The sequence below is a fragment of the Bos javanicus genome, chromosome 8, assembly GCF_032452875.1.
Source record: "Bos javanicus breed banteng chromosome 8, ARS-OSU_banteng_1.0, whole genome shotgun sequence".
Taxonomy (NCBI): Eukaryota; Metazoa; Chordata; class Mammalia; order Artiodactyla; family Bovidae; genus Bos; species Bos javanicus.
The window spans coordinates 84799610-84823558 of record NC_083875.1 but is presented as its reverse complement, the minus strand read 5'-3'; the positions used below and the strand labels follow the sequence as shown (position 1 = coordinate 84823558).

The 23949-nt window shown below is 37.6% G+C and overlaps 2 protein-coding genes and 1 non-coding gene across 5 annotated transcripts in view; 2 read left to right on the top strand and 1 right to left on the bottom strand.

Moving 5' to 3' along the window:
• CENPP (centromere protein P) overlaps window positions 1–23949 on the bottom strand; it is a 232061-nt gene that overhangs the window by 37634 nt on the left and 170478 nt on the right. The window lies entirely within an intron of this gene.
• The window catches only part of ECM2 (extracellular matrix protein 2), a 40563-nt gene that overhangs the window by 740 nt on the left and 15874 nt on the right, over window positions 1–23949 (top strand). The window contains exons 2-6 of one of the 3 annotated variants that reach the window (XM_061426205.1): window positions 10357–10669; window positions 13180–13368; window positions 16024–16548; window positions 18785–18900; window positions 20910–21045. In XM_061426205.1, the coding sequence (XP_061282189.1) occupies window positions 10381–10669; window positions 13180–13368; window positions 16024–16548; window positions 18785–18900; window positions 20910–21045 (1255 nt within the window). In that variant the 5' untranslated portion in view covers window positions 10357–10380. Of the gene's footprint in view, window positions 1–10356; window positions 10670–13179; window positions 13369–15954; window positions 16549–18784; window positions 18901–20909; window positions 21046–23949 lie in introns of all 3 variants that reach the window. The other 2 variants (XM_061426204.1, XM_061426203.1) reach the window with 2 other exon arrangements.
• Window positions 2539–2611, top strand: TRNAC-GCA (transfer RNA cysteine (anticodon GCA)). Its single transcript has one exon. It is a non-coding gene; the product is annotated as a tRNA-Cys (tRNA).

Genomic DNA, 23949 nt, shown 5'->3' with positions numbered 1-23949 from the left:
TTGATCAAAATAATGCCTACAGTGGTTAGACCGACTGTATCATAAACGTTTACCTCCAGAAACATATTCACTCAATTATAAAGTAAATATTAAATGCAATGTGAAATTTTATAAATCACTGAAAATAACAAAGGCATAGGCATCAATGATAAAATTATTATTGAGAGGCCATTTCATAAAACTTATTTAAACATTTCAATGAGACTATTTATAGAGTCTGATTTTGTTAAAATTAAGATAGCTCTGTAAATTTATTTCTGTATATACCTATTTAGGCTTCTGTATAAGCAAAAAATGAGCCAATTTGGGGTGGGGGAGGCAGAGAGAGAGAGGTAGGGATAATGGGAGAAGGGTGAGCTTGGGCAGTACTCTTGTTAAGTTAACAGGCTCAGGGACAACATGATGCCTGAGACACTCATTAAGTTTACCTCCAGAGCCCTTAGGTCCAGGGCCTGACTCCTCATAACTCTCACCTAACACAGAATGGAGAGTTACATATCCAACTGTCAACTGTCAAAGCAAGAAAATCTCCATGTACAGATGTATAACACAGAATTTACACTACCACAGTTCACCTCCCCTGCCACTTAGCAAATTCTACTTCTACCCTGTCTCATGGGCCAACTTTTCATATTGCTTTCCCCTGCTGCTGTTATCATTTCTTCCCAACATATTAGCTTGTTCTCTGAATTGACTTTTACAATTTCAGTTGCCAGTCAACTAGGGAATTTGCTCCTCCCTCACATTTTGCAAGTTAGTTTTTTAAAAACCTAATGTAGATTACAAAACATTGTTCTAATATAGTTTCATCTCAATGACCTACAGTAAAGGGTTTGAAATGCAGTAATTAATGTACATATATACTGAAAAAAAGATTGCATGCTGAGGTTAGATGACATGAAAATACCTTAGAGGCTGCCATTTGTTGAGCTAATGTAAAGTGGTGACAAGTCAGCATGTGACCCAAGTACAACCTGACTAGAGGAGGATAATTCAAGTGGCTAAAGTTATAAAAAGAACTACCGAGATTCAAGAGGGCAAGCTAAGCAGATATCACTCCTTTCCTCTCACCAAATACCTAGAAATAAGAGAAGATATATTACAAATAAATACACACATGGATATGTAGCTATGTAGGAAATAAGAAGGGAAACTTGTGGTGAGACAGAAACCGTGAGGAATCCTTCAAATACAAAGAGAAGATGTGAATGAATTTAAAGAGGAAAAACACAGCCTTGAATAGGTATAGGAAAGAACTGAGTTTAAAGAACGTATGTGGAAAAGAAATATATCTTTTACTCGGGAGTAAAAGATCCCAAAAAGGATACATAAAGAAGGAAAAAACAAACAAAAAACCCTGTACATTATATTAAAACTTCTGAATATTAAAAATAAGTTTAAGATGTGAAAAGAACCTCTCCAGAGAGAGGAAAAAGGATTTATTACAAAGAGATGAGAATCAGATTCAAGTTAAACTCTTCATCAATAAAAGCAGATATAAAAAAACAAATGGAACAATACATATAAAGTATTGAAGGAAAATGATTTTAAAATCATAATTCTACTTCCAACTAAACAAAATGATATTTTCTGACATAAAAGAATTAAAATTTACAACCCAAAACATTCGCTCAAAGAAAGAGGATATATTTTCAGTGAAATAAAACTAATCTGAGGTGACTTCTGCTTCTCATAACTGCAGTCTAGGCAATTTAGACTGCTGAGAATTTTTTTTTTTTAAAGTAGGAAAAATAACAGGGCCAATATTTAGGACAAAACTAAAACCCAAAGATCTTTTCTTCTGGAGGCATCTGTGGAACCGAAAGAGGTGACTGAGAAGGTTAGTATAGCTTTAAAGCAGCCGCTCAAGTCATGACAGAAACAAAACTCAAGGAAAGGAGCAGGAAATAGCAGGGGTGGTAGGAAAAAGTGATGCTGATGAAATCACCAGGCTTTGGTTTGGGACCTAAAATATAATTATTAACTAGATATAGTGAAACTCAGCTTCAAATCATGTAATTTATGATTGATAGTACACTTAATTTCATGTTTGAATGTAAATTCTTTTAGGATAAATAATACATCATTATAGGCTTCAAAGTATTTTCATAATTTTTCATATGTAATGGCTGGCAGTCAAATACCATCAGGCATAAGAAGAAACAGAAGAAAATGGCTAAAAACCGAAAAAGAAATAACAGACAATAGAAATAGACATATACATGGTCCCAAAATGGAGTTGTCAGACTCAGACTTAAATAAATGTGATTACCATGTGGAAAACATGAAAGATTAAAAATTTCAGTAGAGAATCAGAAAGAATAAAAACCCATTAAAAACCCGAAAAGCTAAGAAACCAGAAAAACAGAAACAAGGAAGTCAATGGATGGATTCAAGTCAATAGTGGATAAACCACAGCTGAACAGAAGGAAAGAGGTTAGTGGAATAACCAGGATCAATCACAGGGTGACAGAAGGATGAAAAATATGAGAGAAAGTGACATTAAAGACAATGAGAAGACTGTCATACACGTGGGCTTCCCTGGTGGCTCAGATGGTAAAGCATCTGCCTGCAATGCAGGAGACCCAGGTTCGATCCCTGGGTCAGGAAGATCCCCTGGAGAAGGAAATGGCAACCTACTCCAGTACTCTTGCCTGGAAAATTCCATGGATGGAGGAGCCTGGTGGGCTACAGTCCATGGGGTCGCAAAGAGTTGGACATGACTGAGTGACTTCACTTCACTTCATCATACATGTTGGAGAAGGAAATGGCAACCCACTCCAGTATTCTTGCCTGGAGAATTCCATGGACTGAGGAGCCTGGTGGGCTACATACAGTCCATGGGGTCACAAAGAGGTGGACACAACTGAGTGACTAACACATCATACATGTCATTGTAGTTCTAAAATAAAAAGGAGAGAGAAGCAGAAGAGAATTATTTGAAGAGGTAAGGGCTAAGAAGTTTCCAAATTTGATGAATATAAGATCACAGATTCAAGAAGTGCTATGAATCCCAATAGAGAATATCTTAAAAGCAGCCCCAAAAAAGTTACCTTTAAAGGAAAAATAATTAGATTGACAGATGACTACTCAATACAAAATATGGAAAAAAGAAGACATTGGAGTGAAATCTTCAAAATGCTAAAACACTTGCTAACCTAGAATTCCATATATAGTGAATACATTCTTTCAGAATGAACATAAGATATGAATATTTTCATATAAACAAACATACAAAGGAACTGGTCACCAGTTGTCCTGCACTAAAGGAATTACTAAAAGGTATTCTTCAATTAGGAAGAAAATAATCCTGATAGAAGACTGGAGATGCAGGAAGAAATGAGAAAGAAAAAGGATAAATATTTACATAGATCTAAACTAGTGGTTCTTAACTGGAGGCAGACTGATTCTTTCCATCTCCCAAGACACATATGGTAATATTTGAAGATATTTTTGGTTGCTGTAACTGAGAGGAAGGTGGTAGTGGTATCTGGGTAGAACCAGGGATACTACCAACTCTACAAGGGCCAGCTCCCTCCTCCACTACAAAAAAGGATTATCTAAAACAAATGTTAATAGTGCTAAGATTTAGAGAGCCTGATCTAAATGAACTGTGAGCATAAGATCATCATCATCGTCTTTTGAATAAAGAACTAAAATATGTAACAAAAGTAGTAGATGTGTTAGAATGAGGTAAGTAAAGTTAAAGTTGTCTGGAAATAGGTAAAGGTACTAATTTATATTAGACTTGATAAGTCAAGGATGTATGTGGTAATCTCAGAACATAAAAGGAAAAAGTATATAATGACTAATGGAATAATAAAAACAAAGCAGCAAAAACCAAGTAAGCAAGAATGAAAAAAAATTAAAAACACAGAACATGCAGGACAACTAGAAAACAGATAGCTGGAAAATAGATTTCAATCCAAAGATATCAAATGTTACAACAAATACAAATAGACAAAATATTCAATTAAAAGATCAAAGATAAAAATTGTCATGTCACACTAAAAATGATATGCTAATAGAAAGTATATTGAAAATATGAAAGGCTGAAAGTAAAATAATGCAAAAATATGTTAACCAATGAGGGACTGAACATGGGCCACTGGCAGTGAAAGGGTGGCGTATCAACCACTGGGTTGCCAAGGAATTCTCACAGGAGTGTTTATAATAAAAGAAAAATGAAAAAAAAATTAAATATCCATCACCAAATTGTTACATAACTTATGGAATGAAAATAGAGTGCACAGACTATAAGCATTTACAAACACTGCTATATATGTCCATATGACTATGATTTATTACTGAATGGAAAGAAAACAGGTTGTACTGAAACATATATAGAATAATTCATTTACATTTAAATATATATGCTCATACATGTTTAGGAGGCATCTCGAAAGACACTCTTAAACTAGCAGTTGGGAAACTATGGCCCACAGGCCAAATCCTGTTTTTCAAAGTGCCATCAGAACATAGTTGCGGCCATCCATTTACTTCTTGTCCATTGCTATTTTGGGGTACAATAACAAAGTTGAGTAGTTTCAACAGAGATTGTTGTCTTGCAAAGCTGAAAATATGTACTCTCTGGACCCTGAAGAAAAAGTATGCCTACCCTTGTAATAAACTATGAATTATGGTTAAGCAACTTGTCTTTTATGCCTACATATCATTTTGAGTTTTTGAAGAACTATGTACTATTTTTAGAAACTTAAACACATCTTTAAAAGCATTGATAAAAAAGATTAAGAACTCAGAGGAAAGATAACTGTGTAAATGTGGCTTTTATCTTTAAACCTCTTATGAGCCATGATGTGACCAACAACAAATTGTAGCTCAATCTAAGGAAGACTTTTCTGGCAGAGCAGTTTGAACATGGATGATAAAGAACACATGTATACCTGTGGCAGATTCATTTTGATATTTGGCAAAACTGATACAATTTTGTAAAGTTTAAAAATAAAATAAAATTTAAAATTAAAAAAAAAAAAGAATTTCCCATGAATGGAAAAGCAGATGACTTCAAAGATTCATTCAAAATCTAAGTTCTATAGAGTGAAGCACCATTATAAATGATACAGATTTCAAGGAGACAGAAGCATCACCCGAGCACAACGAAAACAAAAACTGAAAGTAGGATCATAAATAAAGGAACGTGCAATTCTGATTAATGAGCATACAAGCATAATACAGAGATGTTGTGGATTTGATTAGACCGCCAATAAGGGGAGTCACACATTTCTTTTGTTTGTTTTCAAGTGCATAAAAGTTATATTCATAGTACACTCTAGTCTATTAAGTGTGAAACAGCATTATGTCAAAAAAAAATATTGCTATTGTTTAGTTGCTAAATCATGTCTGACTCTTTGAGATCTCATGGACTGTCTCCAGGGAGACAGAGACATGCTTCTCTGTCCATGGGATTTCCCAGGAAAGAATACTGGAGTGGGTTACCATTTTCTTCTCCAGGGGATCTTACTGACCCAGGGATCAAACCTGTGTTTCCTGCATTGGCAGGTGAATTCTTTACCACTGAGCCAGCAGGGAAGCCCTGGTGGCAAAATACTTTATTGCTAAAATATTCCATCTACTTTTTTTTGATTAGTGTTACTAAGGTATATTTTCCATCCTTGTAATTTTAACCTATTTGTATTTTTATTTAGCATGAGTTTCTTATAGGCAGCATAGAGTTGGGTCTTAATTTTTAAAAATTCTACTTGGATAGCCTCTTCCTTTTAATTGTAGCAGTTAACGAATCCACATTCAATATGATTTACAGGTGGCTCAGTGGTAAATAATCCACCTGCCAATGCAGGAGACACTGGTTCGATCTCTGGGTTGGGAAGATCTTCTGGAGAAGGGAATGGCAATTCACTCTAGTATTCTTAACTGGAATATCCCAAGGATAGAGGAGCCTGGTGGGCTACAGTCCATAGGGCTGCAAAGAGTCGGACACGACTGAGTGACTGAGCACAACACATAGTACATGTAATGTTCTGGATTATTTTTATTATTCCACTTTATCATCTTTATTGGCTTATTAGCTATAACTTTTTGTTTAGTGGCTAAAAAAGATGTGTGGTTGCTCAGTCGTGTCCAACTCTTTGTGACCCCATGGACTGTAGCCTACGAGGCTCCTCCATCCATGGGATTTTCCAGGCAAGAGTACTGGAGTGGGTTGCCATTCCCTTCTCCAGGGGATCTTCCTGACCCAGGGATCGAACCCGGGTCTCCTGCATTGCAGGCAGATACTTTACCCTCTAAGCCACAGGGCATATAATATGTGTCTTTAACTTATTACAGTTTACCTTCAATTGATATTCCTCTTTACTTATAAGTACATTACAACAGTATATTTACACTTTCTCCTTTCTGCTTCTGTTGTCATACACTTTACTTTCACTTAAGATAGAAAGCCCAAAATATGGTATTATTATATTAACACAACTGTTAAACAGATGACTGTATTAAACAATAATTTTTAAAAGAGATTTTAAAATAAAAGAGTACTTATCCATTTGTATGCCATTTCCTGTGGTTTCATTCCTTTGTGTAGCTCCATAATTCCATCTAATATAATTTTCCTTATATGTTAGCATTTTTTGTAGTGCATTTCTGCTAGTGATTAATTCCTTCAGCTTTTCTATGTCTGAAAAAGTCTTTATTTTGCCTGTGTTTCTGAAAGACATTTTCACTGAGTATACAACTCTAAGTAAGGACTTCCCTGGCAGTCCAGTGGTTAAGAGTTTGCCTTTCAATGTAAGGGGTGCTGGGTCAAATCCTGGTCAGGGAGCTAAGAGCCTACATGGCTCTTGACCAAAAAACCAAAACATAAAAGAGAAATAATATTGTAATAAATTCAATGATGACTTTAAAAATGGTCCACATCAAAAAAAAAATCTTAAAAAAAAACCCCAAAGAACTCTAAGTCTATTTATTTTTTCCCCCAATACCTAAAAGCTATTGCTCCATTGTCTTCTGGCTTGTACTGTTTTGAATGAGAAGTCTTTTATTCTAATGTTTTTTTCTCTGGTTACTTTTAAGATATTCTTATTACTGGTTTAAAAGCAATTTGAATATTTGACATAATTTTCTTCATATTTCTTATTTTTGGGGTTTATTGATATTGGATATGTGGCTTTATAATTTTCTTCATATTTGGGAAAAGACCAGGCTTTATTTCTTCAAACACAGTCCTTCAGGGGCTGGAACTGAATGTAAACTGATCTGCTTAAAGTTGCCTGACAATGTGATGATATTCCATTCATGTTTTTTTTACTGGTCTTGTGTGTATGTCTGTTTCATTTTGAGTAACTTCTATGACTATAGTTTCCACTTTACTAATTTTTTCCTATAGTGTCTAATGTCCTACTCATCTCTTGCAGTATAGTTTATTCTCTCTCACATTTTATTTTATATCTTTATAAGTTCATTTGAATTTCTTTTAAATATCTTTCCTTTACCTTCCTGAACATACAAATTATAGTTTTAATAACTTTGAAATTAAAGTTTTTATAACTTTTAATGACCTATTTAATAATTATGCCAGCTGTGCTATGGATGTGTTTCAATAGATTGATTTTCCTCATCATTATGGGTCAACAATTCCTGTTTTGTGCCTGGTAAATTTTTGCTGACTTTCCCAACCCTTGCTGGGTGCTTGCATATAGTTTGATCCTTTCCAGAAGGCTTGCTGTTCAGTTCTGTTACATGTGATCAGATCAGCCATCAGCCCAGAGTAAATTGTTTTCTTTGATGTGCCAATGCCCTTCTGAGCATTCTGCCTGATGCCCTTTGCAGTACAGGTTCTCCGCTATGACTGGTGGACACACGAAGTCTGTCCAGTATTTTCTAGCCCAAAGAATTATTTTTTTTTTTTTTGTCATTCATGCTAGTTCTTTCTTCAGTGTTGAGTAGTCTGCTCATACAAATGTGTTAATCAGTACTCAGTTGAAGAACTGGCATCTTTGGAAGGCTTTCTCAGGGTTGCTCTCACCTCTCTGTGCTCTGCTCTGCAAATTCTTGCCTCTCTGGGACCCCAGGTTTTGTTTCTTCAGCTCTAGGAGATTGTGAGGCTCTGTTTGGGTCTTCACCCTTGGCTTCAGCCTGGGAAGGAACTCCCTCTAGGCAGTGCGCAGGAGGTTAATTTGCATGTTCCCCCTCTCAGAGATTTCTGTTTTGTGCTACTCCATGTTTATGGTCTGAAAAAGTATTCATTTCTCAAACTTGTTTTTCAGCTTTATCATGTACTGGGCCCTGTGCTGCTCTTAAGACCAGCTGATTAAAAGTTAGTTTGTTTCTCTTACCTCTTTATAACTGGTATTCAGTTCAGTTCAGTTCAGTCGCTCAGTCGTGTCCGACTCTTTGCGACCCCATGAATCGCAGCACGCCGGGCCTCCCTGTCCATCACAAACTCCCAGAGTTCACTCAGACTCACGTCCATAGAGTCAGTGATGCCATCCAGCCATCTCATCCTCTGTCATCCCCTCCTCCTCCTGCCCCCAATCCCTCCCAGCATCAGAGTCTTTTCCAGTGAGTCAGCTCTTCACATGAGGTGGCCAAAGTACTGGAGTTTCAGCTTCAGCATCATTCCCTCCAAAGAAATCCCAGGGCTGATCTCCTTCAGAATGGACTGGTTGGATCCCCTTGCAGTCCAAGGGACTCTCAAGAGTCTTCTCCAACACCACAGTTCAAAAGCATCAATTCTTTGGTATTCAGCCTTCTTCACAGTCCAACTCTCACATCCATACATGACCACTAGAAAAACTATAGCCTTGACTAGACGGACCTTTGTTGGCAAAGTAATGTCTCTGCTTTTTAATATGCTATCTAGGTTGGTCATAACTTTCCTTCCAAGGAGTAAACATCTTTTAATTTCATGGCTGCAGTCACCATCCGCAGTGATTTTGGAGCCCCCCAAAATAAAGTCTGACACTGTTTCCACTGTTTCCCCATTTATTTCCCATGAAGTGATGGGACCAGACGCCATGATCTTTGTTTTCTGAATGTTGAGCTTGAAGCCAACTTTTGCACTCTCCACTTTCACTTTCATCAAGAGGCTTTTTAGTTTCTCTTCACTTTCTGCCATAAGGGTGGTGTCATCTGCATATCTGAGGTTATTGATATTTCTCCTGGCAATCTTGATTCCAACTTTTGTTTCTTCCAATCCAGAGTTTCTCATGATGTACTCTGCATATAAGTTAAATAAGCAGGGTGACAATATACAGCCTTGACGTACTCCTTTTCCTATTTGGAACCAGTCTGTTGTTCCATGTCCAGTTCTAACTGTTGCTTCCTGACCTGCATACAGATTTCTCAAGAGGCAGGTCAGGTGGTCTGGTATTAGTTTGCTACTGTTCTTATATGATGAAATTATGCTGCTTCCTTCCCAACAAAGAAAATTATAACAATAAAAGAATAGAATAGAAGAGCTGGGAAAATAAGTTTCGGATGACGTTAGTCACAGAATGACTTGGCAGACAAGTGGAGAGAAATCTCCCAAGTAACCTCTGGAAACCTACAACACAGCGGTCCAGAAAGGGGCTGGCAAATTACTGTAGGGGCTAAGTCTGACTCACTGCCTGTTTTTGGAAATAGAGTTCTATAGGAACACAGCCATACCCACTTGCGTACATATTGTCTACTTCCATATTACAAGAGTTGAGTGGAGTAGTTATGACAAAGAATGCACGGCCTGTAAAACCTAAAATATTTACTATCTGGTTCTTTATAGACAGAAGTTTGCTCATGCCTGGTCTATAAAGATAAAGATAAAATACTAAAATTTCTTTGGACTTCCATAGTGGTACAGTGGGTAAGAATTTGCCTGCCAATACAGGGGACATGGGTTAGATCCCTGGACCAGGAAGATTCCACATGCCGAGGAGCAACTAACCCAGCATCCCACAACTACTGGGCTGGTGCTCTAGAGCCCACGAGCCACAGCCTCCCCAGAGCCTTCCCTAGAGCCTGCACGCCACAACTACTGAGCCCGTGTGCTGGAACTACTGAAGCCTGAGCACCTAGAGCCTGTGCTTCGCCACAAGAGAAGCCAATGCAATGATAAGCCTGTGCACTGTAATGAGCAGTAGCCCCCGCTCACCTGCAACTAGAGAAAGCCTGCATGCAGCAACAAGGATCCAGTGCAGCCAAACCAAAACAAAAACCTTTGATTCTGACAGAAAAATTCTAAATTCTGACTTGGCAATAATAGTATAGCATTGAGCCCATATATCTATGTTTTATTTCTCAGAGACTTGCTGCTGAGGGATATAGGCAATTAATTATAAGCCAATTTTCAGAGGTAAAAAATTTAGTCACTAACTCCAAAATTCCATTTCATTTTCATCCTAGGAATCAAATGGTGAAAAAGAAAGCATGAAGTTTTCAAGCTTGTATTGTTTTCTTCTGCTTCTCATTTTTCAAACTGACTTTGGACAAAATGAAGAAACTTCTAGGAGGCAAAGAAGGAAGATGTATCATAGAAGACTGAGAAAAAGTTCCTTGTCCACCCACAGATCTGTTAGACAGCCTGGAATTCAGCAGATGAAGACAGTTACACCTGCAGCAAAACTTCCCATAATTAACTTGGATTACAGTATTGAGGAAAATTTTGAATCTTTTTTAAGTGTTCCTGGAGTAGAATCAAGCTATAATGTGTTACCAGGTAAGCAAATAGTAGGAGAGAGGAAGAGAGAGAGAAGCTCCATGAAGAAAATTTTTAAAAACTCAAGTTATTATCTTTTAATTTAATCTATAAAGATAAATTTTGAAGTAATTAAAAATCATTTATAGAATATACTTATAAAATTATTGGAAAAAAGAAAAACATTACTTATTCCACAACTATATTTATAAAACCATACATACTATTTGGTTTATTATTTCCAGTCTGTTTACTATGCCATGTATTTTAAATAGTTGTAATCCTACTATAGTAATATACATGTCATTTATCATGATAGGTTATCTAGGATATAGAAATAAATGATTCAAATGAGTCTATGAACTCATGGCTATTAAATATTTTCAAACAAATATGAAGTTAAGCCACTGAATTTATTTTATATAGATCAAATTACAGAATTTTTTTCCTGAATTTTTAAAGTTTGAAAAGATTGGAAATTCTTCCAAAGATTTCAACTAGGCATTTTAAACACTAATATGTAATGGTCCGCATTTTTCCAGGTTTGGAAGGAAAAAGTAATTATATTTTACGTATGTTATCATTACATAAAACTCTCAGAAGACAAAAGAAAATATCACCACATAATGTTCTGTGACCAATACTTCATATTTGTCTCAAGAGAACCAAATACTTTTAAATGATGTTATTTCCATGAAGCTAACAGAAATAACATACAATTATGATGAAAATAGACAATTTAGGTCATATTTACAACATGATTGGAGAGAAGAAAGAGTCTCAAGGCAGGGAATCTAAAATGATAATTATAGTGTACCCATAACTCTTAAAGAATGATGAAGTCAATTTCTCTAATTATGTGGAAAGATATCTAAGCTATAATAACAGAAAATAAAAAGACTGAAAAGCAGTATCCATAATGTGATCTCAAATCTGTTTTAAAAATATACAATATAGGGTGATGTGTATAAAGTACAAACAATGTATACTAAACATTTCTAAATTGTCCTAAAATGTTTTCCAGTGGTCTGGAAAACAGACTTTTAAAAAATTGTGATAAAACACACATAACATAAAACTTATCATTTAACCATTATACAGTGTACAATTCAGTGACATTTAGTATATTCACAATATTGTACAACCATCACCACTACCTAGTTCCTGAACATTTTCTTCACCCTAAAAGAGAACTGCATACATATTAAGCACTTACTCCCCATTTTCTTTTCCCACCCCTCCCCACCAAGTCCCTGGCAATCACTAATCTTTCTGTCTCTATGAATTTGTCTATTCTGTATATTTAATATGAAAGGAAGCCTATAATACGTAGCCTTTTGTGTCTGACTGCTTTCACTCAGCCTAATGTTTTCAAGGTTCATTCATGTAGTATGTACTTCATTCTTTTTTATGGCTGAATAATATTTCACTGCAGAGAAACACCACGTTTTGTTTATCCTTTCATCCACTGATGGATATAACTGTGCTGTTTCCACCTTTTGGCTACTGTGAATAGGACAGCTATGAATATTTGTGTACAAGTTTCTATCTGAATTCCTGTTCCCTTGCATATAAACCTAGAGATGAATAGGGCTAACACAGTGGTGAGGGAGAGAAGGAGACAAATGTGAGCTCTCACTTGAGGGGACAGTGGCTCATCAAATGGAGAAGAGTTATCAGGACTAACATTAGGATTAGAAGGAAAACATCACCTCTAATATTCAAATTGGCTGTCTAATGGCCTGCTTAGTTGGCACACTTATCCATGTATGAAGAGAGAATAAGATACTAAAACCCACTGTACTGTGCACTTTAAAAGGGTATTAGAACTGTATTTCAACAACACAACAATTCTAAAACCAGAGATAGCTGCAATGTATTATTGAGACTTCAATGCCAGAAGCACCACAAGCACATAGCCTAATTTCACCTCTCCATCTGCACACTGAGAAGGGTACAGTGTGGGCTGGCTCATCATTAGTGCTGTTCTGGTTCTCTGCTCTCTGGCATGTTATGGAACTATACTGCTTTTTCTCTTCTGAAGTTAGATGTAGCCATATAATTTGCCTTGGTTCAATGTAATTAGATACATTTAGAGCTTGTGTGTTATTTGCAACCTCATATTCCCACTGCTGTGGCCAGCAGGGTAGCCTGCTTGGAGACGAAGCCTATCGTTTGTCTCGACAAACAATATCTACATTGGATATCCAGCATGAACAAGAAATAACTGAGATTTGAGGATTATTTGTCGCCATTATAATAGCTCAGCCATCCTGACAGATGCAGGATGAAAAGCACAATTTAGAGTCAAGTTACCATGAGGAGGTCCACTCAGAGAAGTAAGAGGGCTTGAGAGTACACGTGAAAAGCACTTCAAGGGGTTACATATGTAAGATACTTTTACCCTATGTATGAATGAACATATGTTATTCTTGTGTGGCTCTATCACTCTGGGCTTCACATTGGGCTCACTTCCATTCAAAGGTGCTAGTGATCAGAGAAGGAATTTAAATGTTACTGTTCTCTTCTAGGAAAGAAAGGACACTGTTTGGCAAATGGGATGATCATGTATAACAAAGCTGTGTGGTCTCCGGAGCCCTGTACTACCTGCCTCTGCTTGAATGGAAAAGTGCTTTGTGATGAGACCAAGTGCCACCCTCAGATGTGCCCCCAGACAATTATACCTGAAGGAGAATGCTGCCCTGTCTGCTCTGATACTGGTACAAATATTTAGCCCAAACAAAATATCACACGTGATTTAGTCTTTAACTTTCATTTGCTTTTATTTCATCACTACCTTAAATTTTATTTTTTTAAAGGATATTTCTTTTTTAAAAAAATACTTGCTTATTTGGCTGTGCCAGGTCTTAGTTGCAGCAGGTGGGTTCTTTAGTCTTTGCTCCTGCAATGAGGGATCTTTTTTAGTCATGGCATGCAAACTCTTAGTGGCAGTGTGTGGGATCTAATTCCCTGACCAGGGATCAAACCTGGGCCCCTTAAACTGGGAGTGCAGTCTGAGCCACTGGACCACCACAGAAGTCCTTATCTTAAAATTTAAATTATGATAAACTAGTCAGCAGGGTACTTAAATACTGGCACAGTGATGACAAACAAGGAAATTACTTGGGAGATTATATCAGAGGAGAGAAATAAAAGACAGTGGTTTTAGAGTTTTAGCTCAATTTGAACTCGGCCCAGATCACATTCCACATTTGACTCTCAGCCTTACAGATGGAGTGACAGAATTTACACAGTAAACAGCTCCCACATTCTTAGTAGGTGTGAAGAGCTCTGTTTAGTTCCTTATATGCGTTGTCTCAATTCAACTCAATGTACCTACAGTTATCAACCCAAATAAAGAACTCAGGGTGAAGAAAGTGGGGAGGGGCTTGCATCTAGAGAGAATAAACAATTCTCTCAGTCTATGTGCAGTTATTACTGCTCAGGTAATCCTTGGGAAATAAAGGCCATGGCCCAAGAGCAGTGGCTTTCTTTTGTGGTACTGCTGTGCAGAGAAAGATTATATGCTATGAGGTTTTGTTGGCTGTTTACTGTCCCTTATCCTATGAGACTGATGGGGCAGAGGACTCTCAAGAAGGAGGCTCAGGATTCCTTCAAGAAAAGCCTAGTCAGTAGCTTATGAAATAAATGTGTGTTAGATAATTTGATGGGAAGGGATAGGGAATAGGGATGTTTTCTATTGCCTATGATTAAGGTAGACTGTTTCCACACACACAGGATGATCACAGGGTAGCTATCCACGGAAGTCTCCTTCCAAGAAGAACTTCAGGACATTTAGGAACTGTATTTGGTGTAGAGTACCAACTGCTTTGAGAATCTCTGATGGCTCATTGGGTAAAGAATCCGCCTGCAATGCGGGAGACACTGGAGACGCAGGTTTGATCCCTGGGTTGGGAAGATTCCCTGGAGGAGGAAATGGCAACCCACTCTAGTATTCTTGCCTGGAAAATCCCATGGACAGAGAAGCCTGGTGTGCTACAGTCCAAAGGGTTGCAAAGAGTCGGATGCAATGGAGTGACTAAGCACCAATTGTTTTACTAAGATAATATAACTTTTAAAAAAGTGTTAGAAAATAAAAGTGTTTAATGAAACTGACAACTTGGGAGATGAAACACAAGGTTTATAAAGGCAAGATCCAGAAATGCTCAGATATTTTTCAAAACTTGAACTACTGTTCTTGAAAAATACTGTGGTTATTTTGGAAAAATAAACTTGGATACACAGGAAAGATTTTAAATGTTTCAATATGATAGCTTTAGTTTCCTTTTGCTAATTTTTTCCTATTCTCCTTTTGCATGTTTGTCAAGAGATGTGAAAAAAATAACTCACAGACTTTATAATATATACTGAATTGAAATTTCAAGTAATTATTTCAAATAATTACATTTTGAGTTCTTTTTTGGGGTGATTTATGTATGGTATTAAATAAGATCATGGAAATGATTAAGTAAATTTTTATATTTTGATGAAAGAAAATCTATGTACTGAGCTTATTTTTCCCTTAAAAACTCTTCATTCAGAGGGTCTGGTCTGTGTCAAGTCTTCCCTGCTCTCTGCCAAAGATAATAACAATTAAATACAAATGTAGATAAACTTTCTACTATAATATATTATGTTATCATCATGAAATAATAAAAAAATACTCTATGCATATGTCTAGGTTAAGAAAGTATCATTTAAACAGGACATCTTCCATAGATCTCAAGCAGTAAACATGATTTAAGTACAGAGTCTGGGAGGAAAAGAGAAGATGATTTTCTATAATTCTGAATTTCAGAGGATACTTTTAGGCACATGGAGCTGAAAGAAAATCAGACAAATATAATAAAAGCCGATTTCATTATCATAAACAAGTAAAATATACACCTGCTTCATGTTTTTATGTCTGACAGTGTACAAATTCTTACATTATCAATAACCCCAATTAACTGAACAGTATCTATTATAAAGGCATCACATCTGATTATTTTATAATCTCACAATAGGACTGCTTACCATTTTGTAACGTATGGTAATATTATTCCCTCTTTAGTCATCAGATAGCATGATACCTTAGTAAAATAAGGCTCATAAAGCAAACAAGAATTGCCTATAACATCTTACAAAACACAAATAACATTCATTTATTTCTACTAAAATTATTCAAGCAAAGACTACAAATGCATTTCATGTTTAAATTGCACTCATATTCCTGGAGGGAATAATATTTACTAACCTAATTTTCACTATGATTTTTCCTTTCATTAATACCACAACTTGCCCTTGCTGTCTTATTTCGTGGTCAGTAGCCTCCTATTTGCTACTCAGTGGTACAGCATTAAATGACAGAACTGAATTTTCTGGTGATTCTTCAGAACAAAGAGAACCTACCAATTTACCTCATAAGCAACAGTCACCTCCTTGGGTGGAAATGAATCGAGCACTGAGAAAAGAGGAACTTCAACTTGAGGAGGATGAAGAAGAAGTCAAACAAGATGAAAATAGGGAGCAAAAGAAAAAGACTTTTAGCCCTGGAGACTGGGGGAGACCTATCAATGAGGGACAGAGCAGAGAAGGGAAAGCGCAGAGGCCTGAAGAGGAGGGGAGGCAGGCCCATCAACACAGAAACCCAGCAAGGGAGAATGAGGAAGACGACGATGAGGAGGAGGAAGACGATGACGATGAGGAGGAAGACGATGACGATGAGGATGAGGATGAGACCATCAGAGGAGACACGTTCAGGATGCCCCCTCGACTCCCAATCCCAGCTACCCCCAGAGGCATACCGTCTCTGCCAAGCATGTGCTCTCTGTCCTACAAAACCATCTCCTGTATCAGCGCTGACCTCACACAAATACCACCGCTAACAGCACCAGAGATTACAAGTCTGGAGCTCATAGGTAAGATGTGGATGTTGTTTGATTCTGTGGTTACCTCTCATTGCCCTATGAATGTGATATTATAATTTCATAATATAAATGGACCCCAACAGATTAATTTCACAATCTTCAAACATAAAAACTTTGCAGAAGAGATAGGTGTTTACTACAGAAAAGCACCATCAGGTATAATGCAAATTCCTCCAAATCAAATCATGATGTCCCATTGACTTTTTTTCTAAAATCAGCTTTATGAGGTATAAGTTATATTCAGTAAAAAAATTGTTAGCGTGTTATTCTTTAAGTTTTGGCAAATGCATAGTCATACAGTCACACATTCAAGGTATAACATTTTCATCACCTCACCAAATTCTCTCATGTCCCTTCTTTCACCAGCCCTGATGTTTTCTGTCTCTAGAGTAGCTTTTCTAGGATGCCACAGAAATGCATACAGTGTGGAGCCTTTTCAGTTGGACTTCTTTCACTTACCATAAAACTTCTGAGAGCTATTCAGGTTCTTGTGTTTATCAACAACTTGCTCCTCCTCACTTTTGAGTGGCATTCCATTGTTTGGATGGACCACACGTACCAGGTGAAGGACATCTGGATTATTTCCAGTTTGGGGCAATTATGCAACAGTTGCTATAAAGATCCATATATGGATGCTTGTGTGGACTTAAGTTTTCTTTTTCCTAGGGCATATACCCAGGAGTGGATTGCTGAATGATACAGTAAAAGCAGGTTTACCTTTATAAGAAATGGCCAGACTTCCTTAAAATGGCTGTGAGACTCCTTCCAGCAATATCACAGCGTCCCTGTTGCTTTCCCCCTGATTTTAGCTACTTGGTAGGCATGACGTGATCCAGACCGTTTGCTCATGTTCTTAAAGGGTCAAGAAGAGCTCTGAGTAGAGGACCGGCAGGACAGATATGTGTGTGAGGCTGGCTGGTGTGGAGACTGGGACAGTGAACGAGTCTTGGCGATAAGGCCACGCTGGGCATGGCTCTTAAGATGCAGGGCTGAGAGAATCTGAGTGGGGTTTCAGACGTGTCTTGGGAGAAGTAACAGAAATAAACTACCATAGAAATAATAAATGATCATATAAATACTCAACTGACACAGCCTGACTCCTTAGTCAGGACAGCCAGTTTACAATAGGACACTTCAGGTATTATGGCCTTCCTGATGCTAGGCTTATATGATTTCCTAAGGAATTACTCTTATGCTGAGAGCTTCCTTTTTTAGCAACGCCCCCTCCTTCTGTAGCCTAACTGCTAGGTGTGCTCTGCCATTAGACAAACTATTAATCTGTGAAGGTAGAAAATCTTACGAAAGACGATGTGTGCTCAGTTACACTATCCTGGTTTTATAAGAAAGCTACCACATGGTTTTTATAGTACTCACCATTTCTTGGGCTTCCCTATTGGTTCAGTGGTAAAGAACTGACCTGCAATGCAAGAGCCACAGGAGACGTGGGTTCAATTCCTGGGTTGGGAAGGTACCCTGGAGAAGGAAAATGGCAACCCACTCTAGTATTGTTGCCTGCAGAATCCCATGGACAGAGGAGCCTGGCAGGTTACAGTCCATGGGGTCACAAGAGTTGGACACGACTTAGCGACTAAACCACCACCATTTCTGTTAAGCTCATTCTCTGGGTATAAAATCACTGACTACTATATTTAACTAAATGTCAAACAAAACCCCATAAATTAAAGCATGCAGGAACTTCTATAGATTGAAGTCATAGAATTTTAACATTAGATCTGGCAGCAATCTGAGAAACAATCTCCTCAAACTTCTTATTTAGAGCAAACTGATGCTTGGAGAAGGTAAGTTACTTGCCCAAGATTTCATTAAAAAATATTTCTGGTCCAGAGTCTAAGAAGTGTCAATAGGAAAATATGAAGAACTATAAAATTCAGTTTCTATAGTACCTTCCACAACACATCTTTGTTGTAAAATGCATATTGCTAACAGAATTGTCTGGCAACCCACATTCTGGCTGTTTTAAGCAGCTTCATCTAAACATGATGTACTACAGCAAGACAGGTCCTCAGAGTGAAAATTTTGACCGCATGTAATAGTCTAGTCTCAGTCTTTTATTTTTTTATAAATACTCATTTATTATATAACATTGTCCTTGCTCTAAGGACTGTGTTTTCCTCTAGATAAAGCTCTCTTTTGCTATCTATGCATGTACATGTGTATATGTATTTACAGGCACATAGGCCTAAAACATAATTGCTGTGTGTCCTAGACAATTCCATCACCTCCATTCCGGATGAAGCATTTAATGGATTACCGAATTTGGAAAGGCTTGATCTGAGCAAAAATAATATCACCTCTTCAGGCATAGGTCCAAAAGCATTCAAGGTAAATATGTACTATGATTTCTAAAAGTCCACTTGGATGGCTTTCTCATTAACTGTACTGATAATGGGTGGAGATGGAGAAGGAAAGAAAAGTATGTTCTTTTTTGTTGTTGCACTGGGTCTTTGTTGCTGCATGTAGGCTTTTCTCTAGTTGCAGTGAGCAGGGGTTACTCTGTTGTGGTGTGCTGGCTTCTCTTGTTGCAGAGCTCAGGCTGTAGGCATGCGAACTTCAGCAGCTGCAGCACATGGGCTCAGCAGCTGTGGTTCAAGGCTCTAGAACACAGGCTCAGTAGTTGTGGTGCATGGGCTTAGTTGCCATGCAGCATGTGGGATCTCCCTGGACCAGGATTGAACCTATATCCCCTGTATTGGCAAGTGGATTCTTATTCACTGCACCATCAAAGAAGTCCCAGTAAAATGTTTTAAAGGAGTTTTTGTCAAAGAAATTTTCTTCTCTGATATCCCTAAACTGTATCCAAGTTATATCTTGAATATACTTGGTTGTTTTACAAATTTCTGTTTTTTCTATGCTTTGTCCTTAACGCACCCACAGTTGCATCAATGACAAAACTAATGTTTAGAATTTACGGAAGAGTTTCTTCCCAAGTACCTGAAAACATGTTGAAATATGGTCTCTTAGTATGTGAGGTATTTCTGGGGAAAAAGGAGAGCTTATTTAGAAACTGCTAACATTTTCAGGCCAGCAAGACAAAACTTCCTTATTTTGTGCAGTCTGCAAAATCTGGTAAAGAATACTTCAGCAGGTAGGGTTCTGCAAGAACAAAGAGGCTCAGAAGAAAATTAGCTTGGGGATAGGTTGGGCAGAGAGGGAAAGAGAAAAGCATAGAGTAAACTTTGGAAAGAATCAGATTTAACTAAATTTTTTTTCCAAAAGGGAGAAAAGAGAGTAACAAGGACTTTCCGTAAAACAAAGGCAGAAGAAAGGAGGAATTTGTGTGTGCAAACAATTACTCAAAATTGTGTGTGGTTAAAGAAGCCCAAGTAAAATATGTTATATGCCAGGAAGTCAAACTTTATCCCCTTGGATGGTTTTCTTCCACTCTTTGGATAAGTCACTGGCCTCTTACAAGCTTAGTTCCTGGTTCTTATTTACATTCTGGGCTGCAGATGAGAGAGTTCCAGACACTTGGTGTCCACATTCATGTGAAAGACCTGGAGTCCTGCTTCATGCTAGTTGTCCTTCTGATAGAACAACAGTTGGGACTTGTACATTTTCTCTATTTGATCAAAAAAGAGGACATTGTAGGAAATAACTTGTTTTTTTTGTTTGTTTGTTTTTGGGATTCTCTATCTCATTTCCAAACTGCTGAAATTAACTTTCAGCATCTTTGAAGTAAATCACTCTGCAACTTTGGTAGTGGGGGCTAGTCTGGCCAACAAACATGTAACTACAAATGTGGATATACACTCTCCAGACTGTCAAAACAGTTTGGGTACCATATAGAAATAGTTTGTGATATTTGTGGCATTTAATTTTGATGAATTTCCACAATAGTTAGTGCTATTTCATGACTGTTTCTGCTTAGTACAGATAGAAAACTGAGGTTTACAAACACATTGAAAGGATTCAAACTGCTATATTGTTAGTATCGATGACAGATTCAGATTACTGCATGATTTAATAAATTTTGACTCTACTGCTGAGAAGGCAAAAACATAAGATCTAGGAAAATATGGCTGGTCCAGTGGTGATAGGAACTTTCTCCTGTCACAGTAAAATATGACTTAAAATATAAGTCACAGTAAAAATATGGATGAGTATGATACAAAATCACCAAATGTGGTTTGCTGAAAATACCAGGGAATAAATGCTATTAACAGGATCAACATCTACCTGGCAGGGAGAATTGGGGATTCATGCCTAAGCCTGAATAAACTGAAAGTTTGTGAAACTTTAGTAACTACTGCAAACTGACTATTAAATAATATATATGACTGCATTTCTGTGACAAGATAAAAAAGTAATTTTGAGATTTGCCTTTTTTGAAGTTTCTAAAGAATTTAATGCGCTTAAATATGGATGGAAACAATTTGGTAACGATTCCTTCAGAACTACCATCTACATTAGAAGAACTCAAAATCAATGAGAACAAGCTGCAGGTTATTGATGAAGAAAGTTTATCAGGTACTTAACATTTGACTTTATGACGTGTGTCCTTATAATCTTTCTTCTATAGTTGTATGGAAATTTTATTTGCAATATTGCTAAGTGAATAGCTAATAAAAAGTTTGTAGTTCATGTTACCATTTAAGTTGATAAAACTTATTTTAACTATTGATTGGTGAAACTTTAAAAAATGTATTTTAAACTGCCTGTTGTCTTTAAAAAGTATTCTATAAATAAACTTTCAATGATTTCAGGTTTTCATCATTTATAATACAATAACTGAACAACAAGTCCATAATGTCCTAAGAGTTATACTAACATTCCCCAAATAGCCATGTGTTCTCATCCTATATTTGTACTGTTTTTGGTATTGGTGATAACACGATGGTGTTAATGGTGATAATACCATGGCTTGTTTAAATGGTCTCCTTTATCACTCTTAGATGCTCAATATACCCCATGCACAATTCCATCACATCCAAACATTTTGCTATTTTAACATGTCATGGTTTGGCACATGAGAATCATATATAAAATAGAAGTAAATGGGGATGTGAGGTTTTGAGGGGCTATTCTAAAATCAAAGCAAACATAAACTTTAGCACATGCACTATATACGGCAGTCACTTTGGCTTTAATAGTCTTGTTCCCCCAAGAGTTGCTCTGTCACTCCTGGCACTTGTGTGTTATCGAGGTGCATGTGCCCCACAAGGCAAGACAAATGATGTGCATGGGTATGTGGTTGCCAGGTCAGCCTGGCTTTCCCATGGATGGGCTGAAGTGAAGGTGCCCCACATTTTGTTCATTTGATACAACTGGAATTCACTCTTCTTAAGACTATTTCTGGACTGAGCTGGATAACTGAGGTTGTCATATTATGAACTCAAGATAAATAAGGTAGTATTACATTTGCCTTTTCAAGAATTCTAGCTAATGTTGTTGATTAGATTATATGCTTCTTTAGACAGAGACTGTCTAATTTTTCTTTTTATCTTCCTACCAGTCTAGTGTAGCTCTTGAGGTATAGAGGTATAGTGCGTAACTTTTGTTTATTTGATCTGAACTATACTTATGATGTTAGTGTTGATCACCCAACCTTTATTCCTTTAAAATGGGGAATTTACTCCTCAAAAAAATTCATAAGGACAAAACACTTCTGGTGATAGGAAAAAAACAATAATGAAAATTGCCAAATCTGAGGATGACAGAGTTATGGAAATACTCTATTTCCAGATGGATTTCAGGGTACACGTGAAAAACATTAACAAACAAAATTTGAAGGGCTTTTGTCATATGGAAAAGACATTAGAAAGTTCAACTTCTAGCTGCGAGGTGAAACAGACCAAAGGAACACAATTTAGGACAAGTGTACTAATGGGCTACATGTGAACTACATGTGAGATGGTATTTCTAGCAGAGCTATCAAAATGGCATGCTTTAAGTCCTTGTTTGGAAAGTACTCTCTCGCATTCCTATAACTGCTTCTCCACTCACATGCACCTCTCCCTCATGAAAAAGTTTCCATATTCCCAGAGGGCTAACTGTGGTCCAGGGTGACCTAGCCTCCCCTGCCCATCTCCACAGTCTGAGTACCTCATATGCCTCAGCTCCTTGCAGCTGACCAGTGAGAAGGCTCTGCACTGTCATCTTGCCCAGCGAAGCCTCTGTAGGCTTTGTGTCCTGAAGGCTCCTCTTCTGTTTAGCCTGTGTTCTTAGCCCCGCTCCAGTGCTGGTCCTTCGGTACTGGCTTCTTAGCTCTGCTCCAGTGTTGGCACCTTTGGTACTGAGTTCTCTTTCACCTGCTGCAGCCATTGCAGTTCCTCAGCTCCTGTGAGTCCCACTGTTGTGGATGGTCAGGCTGGCTGGCAGTGAGCAAGGCAAGCCCAAAACAAAGGCCACTGCCAGCGCTGTGACACTGCTTTTCTGGGTGGAAGCCCCTGGGCTGACTATCAGTGGCCTGCAGCACTTCTGTTACCTCCCTCATGACCTTTCCAGGTTTTATATATTAATGTATAGTTCCAGGGAAGTGGGAAAGACGGCACTTCATGGAAAGTAATACATGCAAAAGTGTAAAAAACAATCTAGATGCTATGGGAAAAACATTTCAGTTTCATAAATCTTAGATGCAGGCTATGATAAGGAGTGAAGAACAAAAGATGATGTGAAAAGATGAGAAGGAACCACACAACGGAGAGCTATACATGCTATGCCAAGGTGCTAGGAGGCTATCCAGGATCTACTGGGAGACCTGCATACCCACTCTAGAGAAAAGGAAGGTCTTAAAAGAGAAGGTGGGGCTTCCTTGGCAGCTCAGTGGTAAACAATCTGCCTGCCAATGTAGGGGACATGGGTTTGATCCTTGGGTCGGGAAGATCCCCTTGAGAAGGAAATGGGAATCTACTCTAGTATTCTTGCTTGGGAAATCCTATGGACAGAGGGGCCTGGTGGGCTACAGTCTGTGGAGTCGCAAGAGAGTTGGACATGACATAATAACTAAACAACAACATCAAAAGGGAAGGTGAAGCTAGAAGGGGGAGAGCAGAAGAAAACAGGACATGCTAAAAAATGTTCCTGTCTTCATTAATGATGACAACAAACCAAAATCCATGATCATGGTGTCATTTCTAGCAATGATGGCGTGTGGCTATCCACTCAGAATGACTGTACATTAACGCATAAGATCATGAATTTGCATTATTGTGTTTCTCTCTCTTGTGAGCTCATGTAATAACCACTAGTCTACTTCTATCACCTGTTTTTCTCTGAAAAAAATTCTCCATTCCCAAACCTCAGCTATGTTCTAGATAAATATGCTTGGATCCTCAGTACCTTTAGTTGTGGAATTGGTTATATAAAGAAATAGAATCATGTATCATAATTTAATAATTGGCCTCCATACTTCCTTTCTGCCCTTCAGTTGAT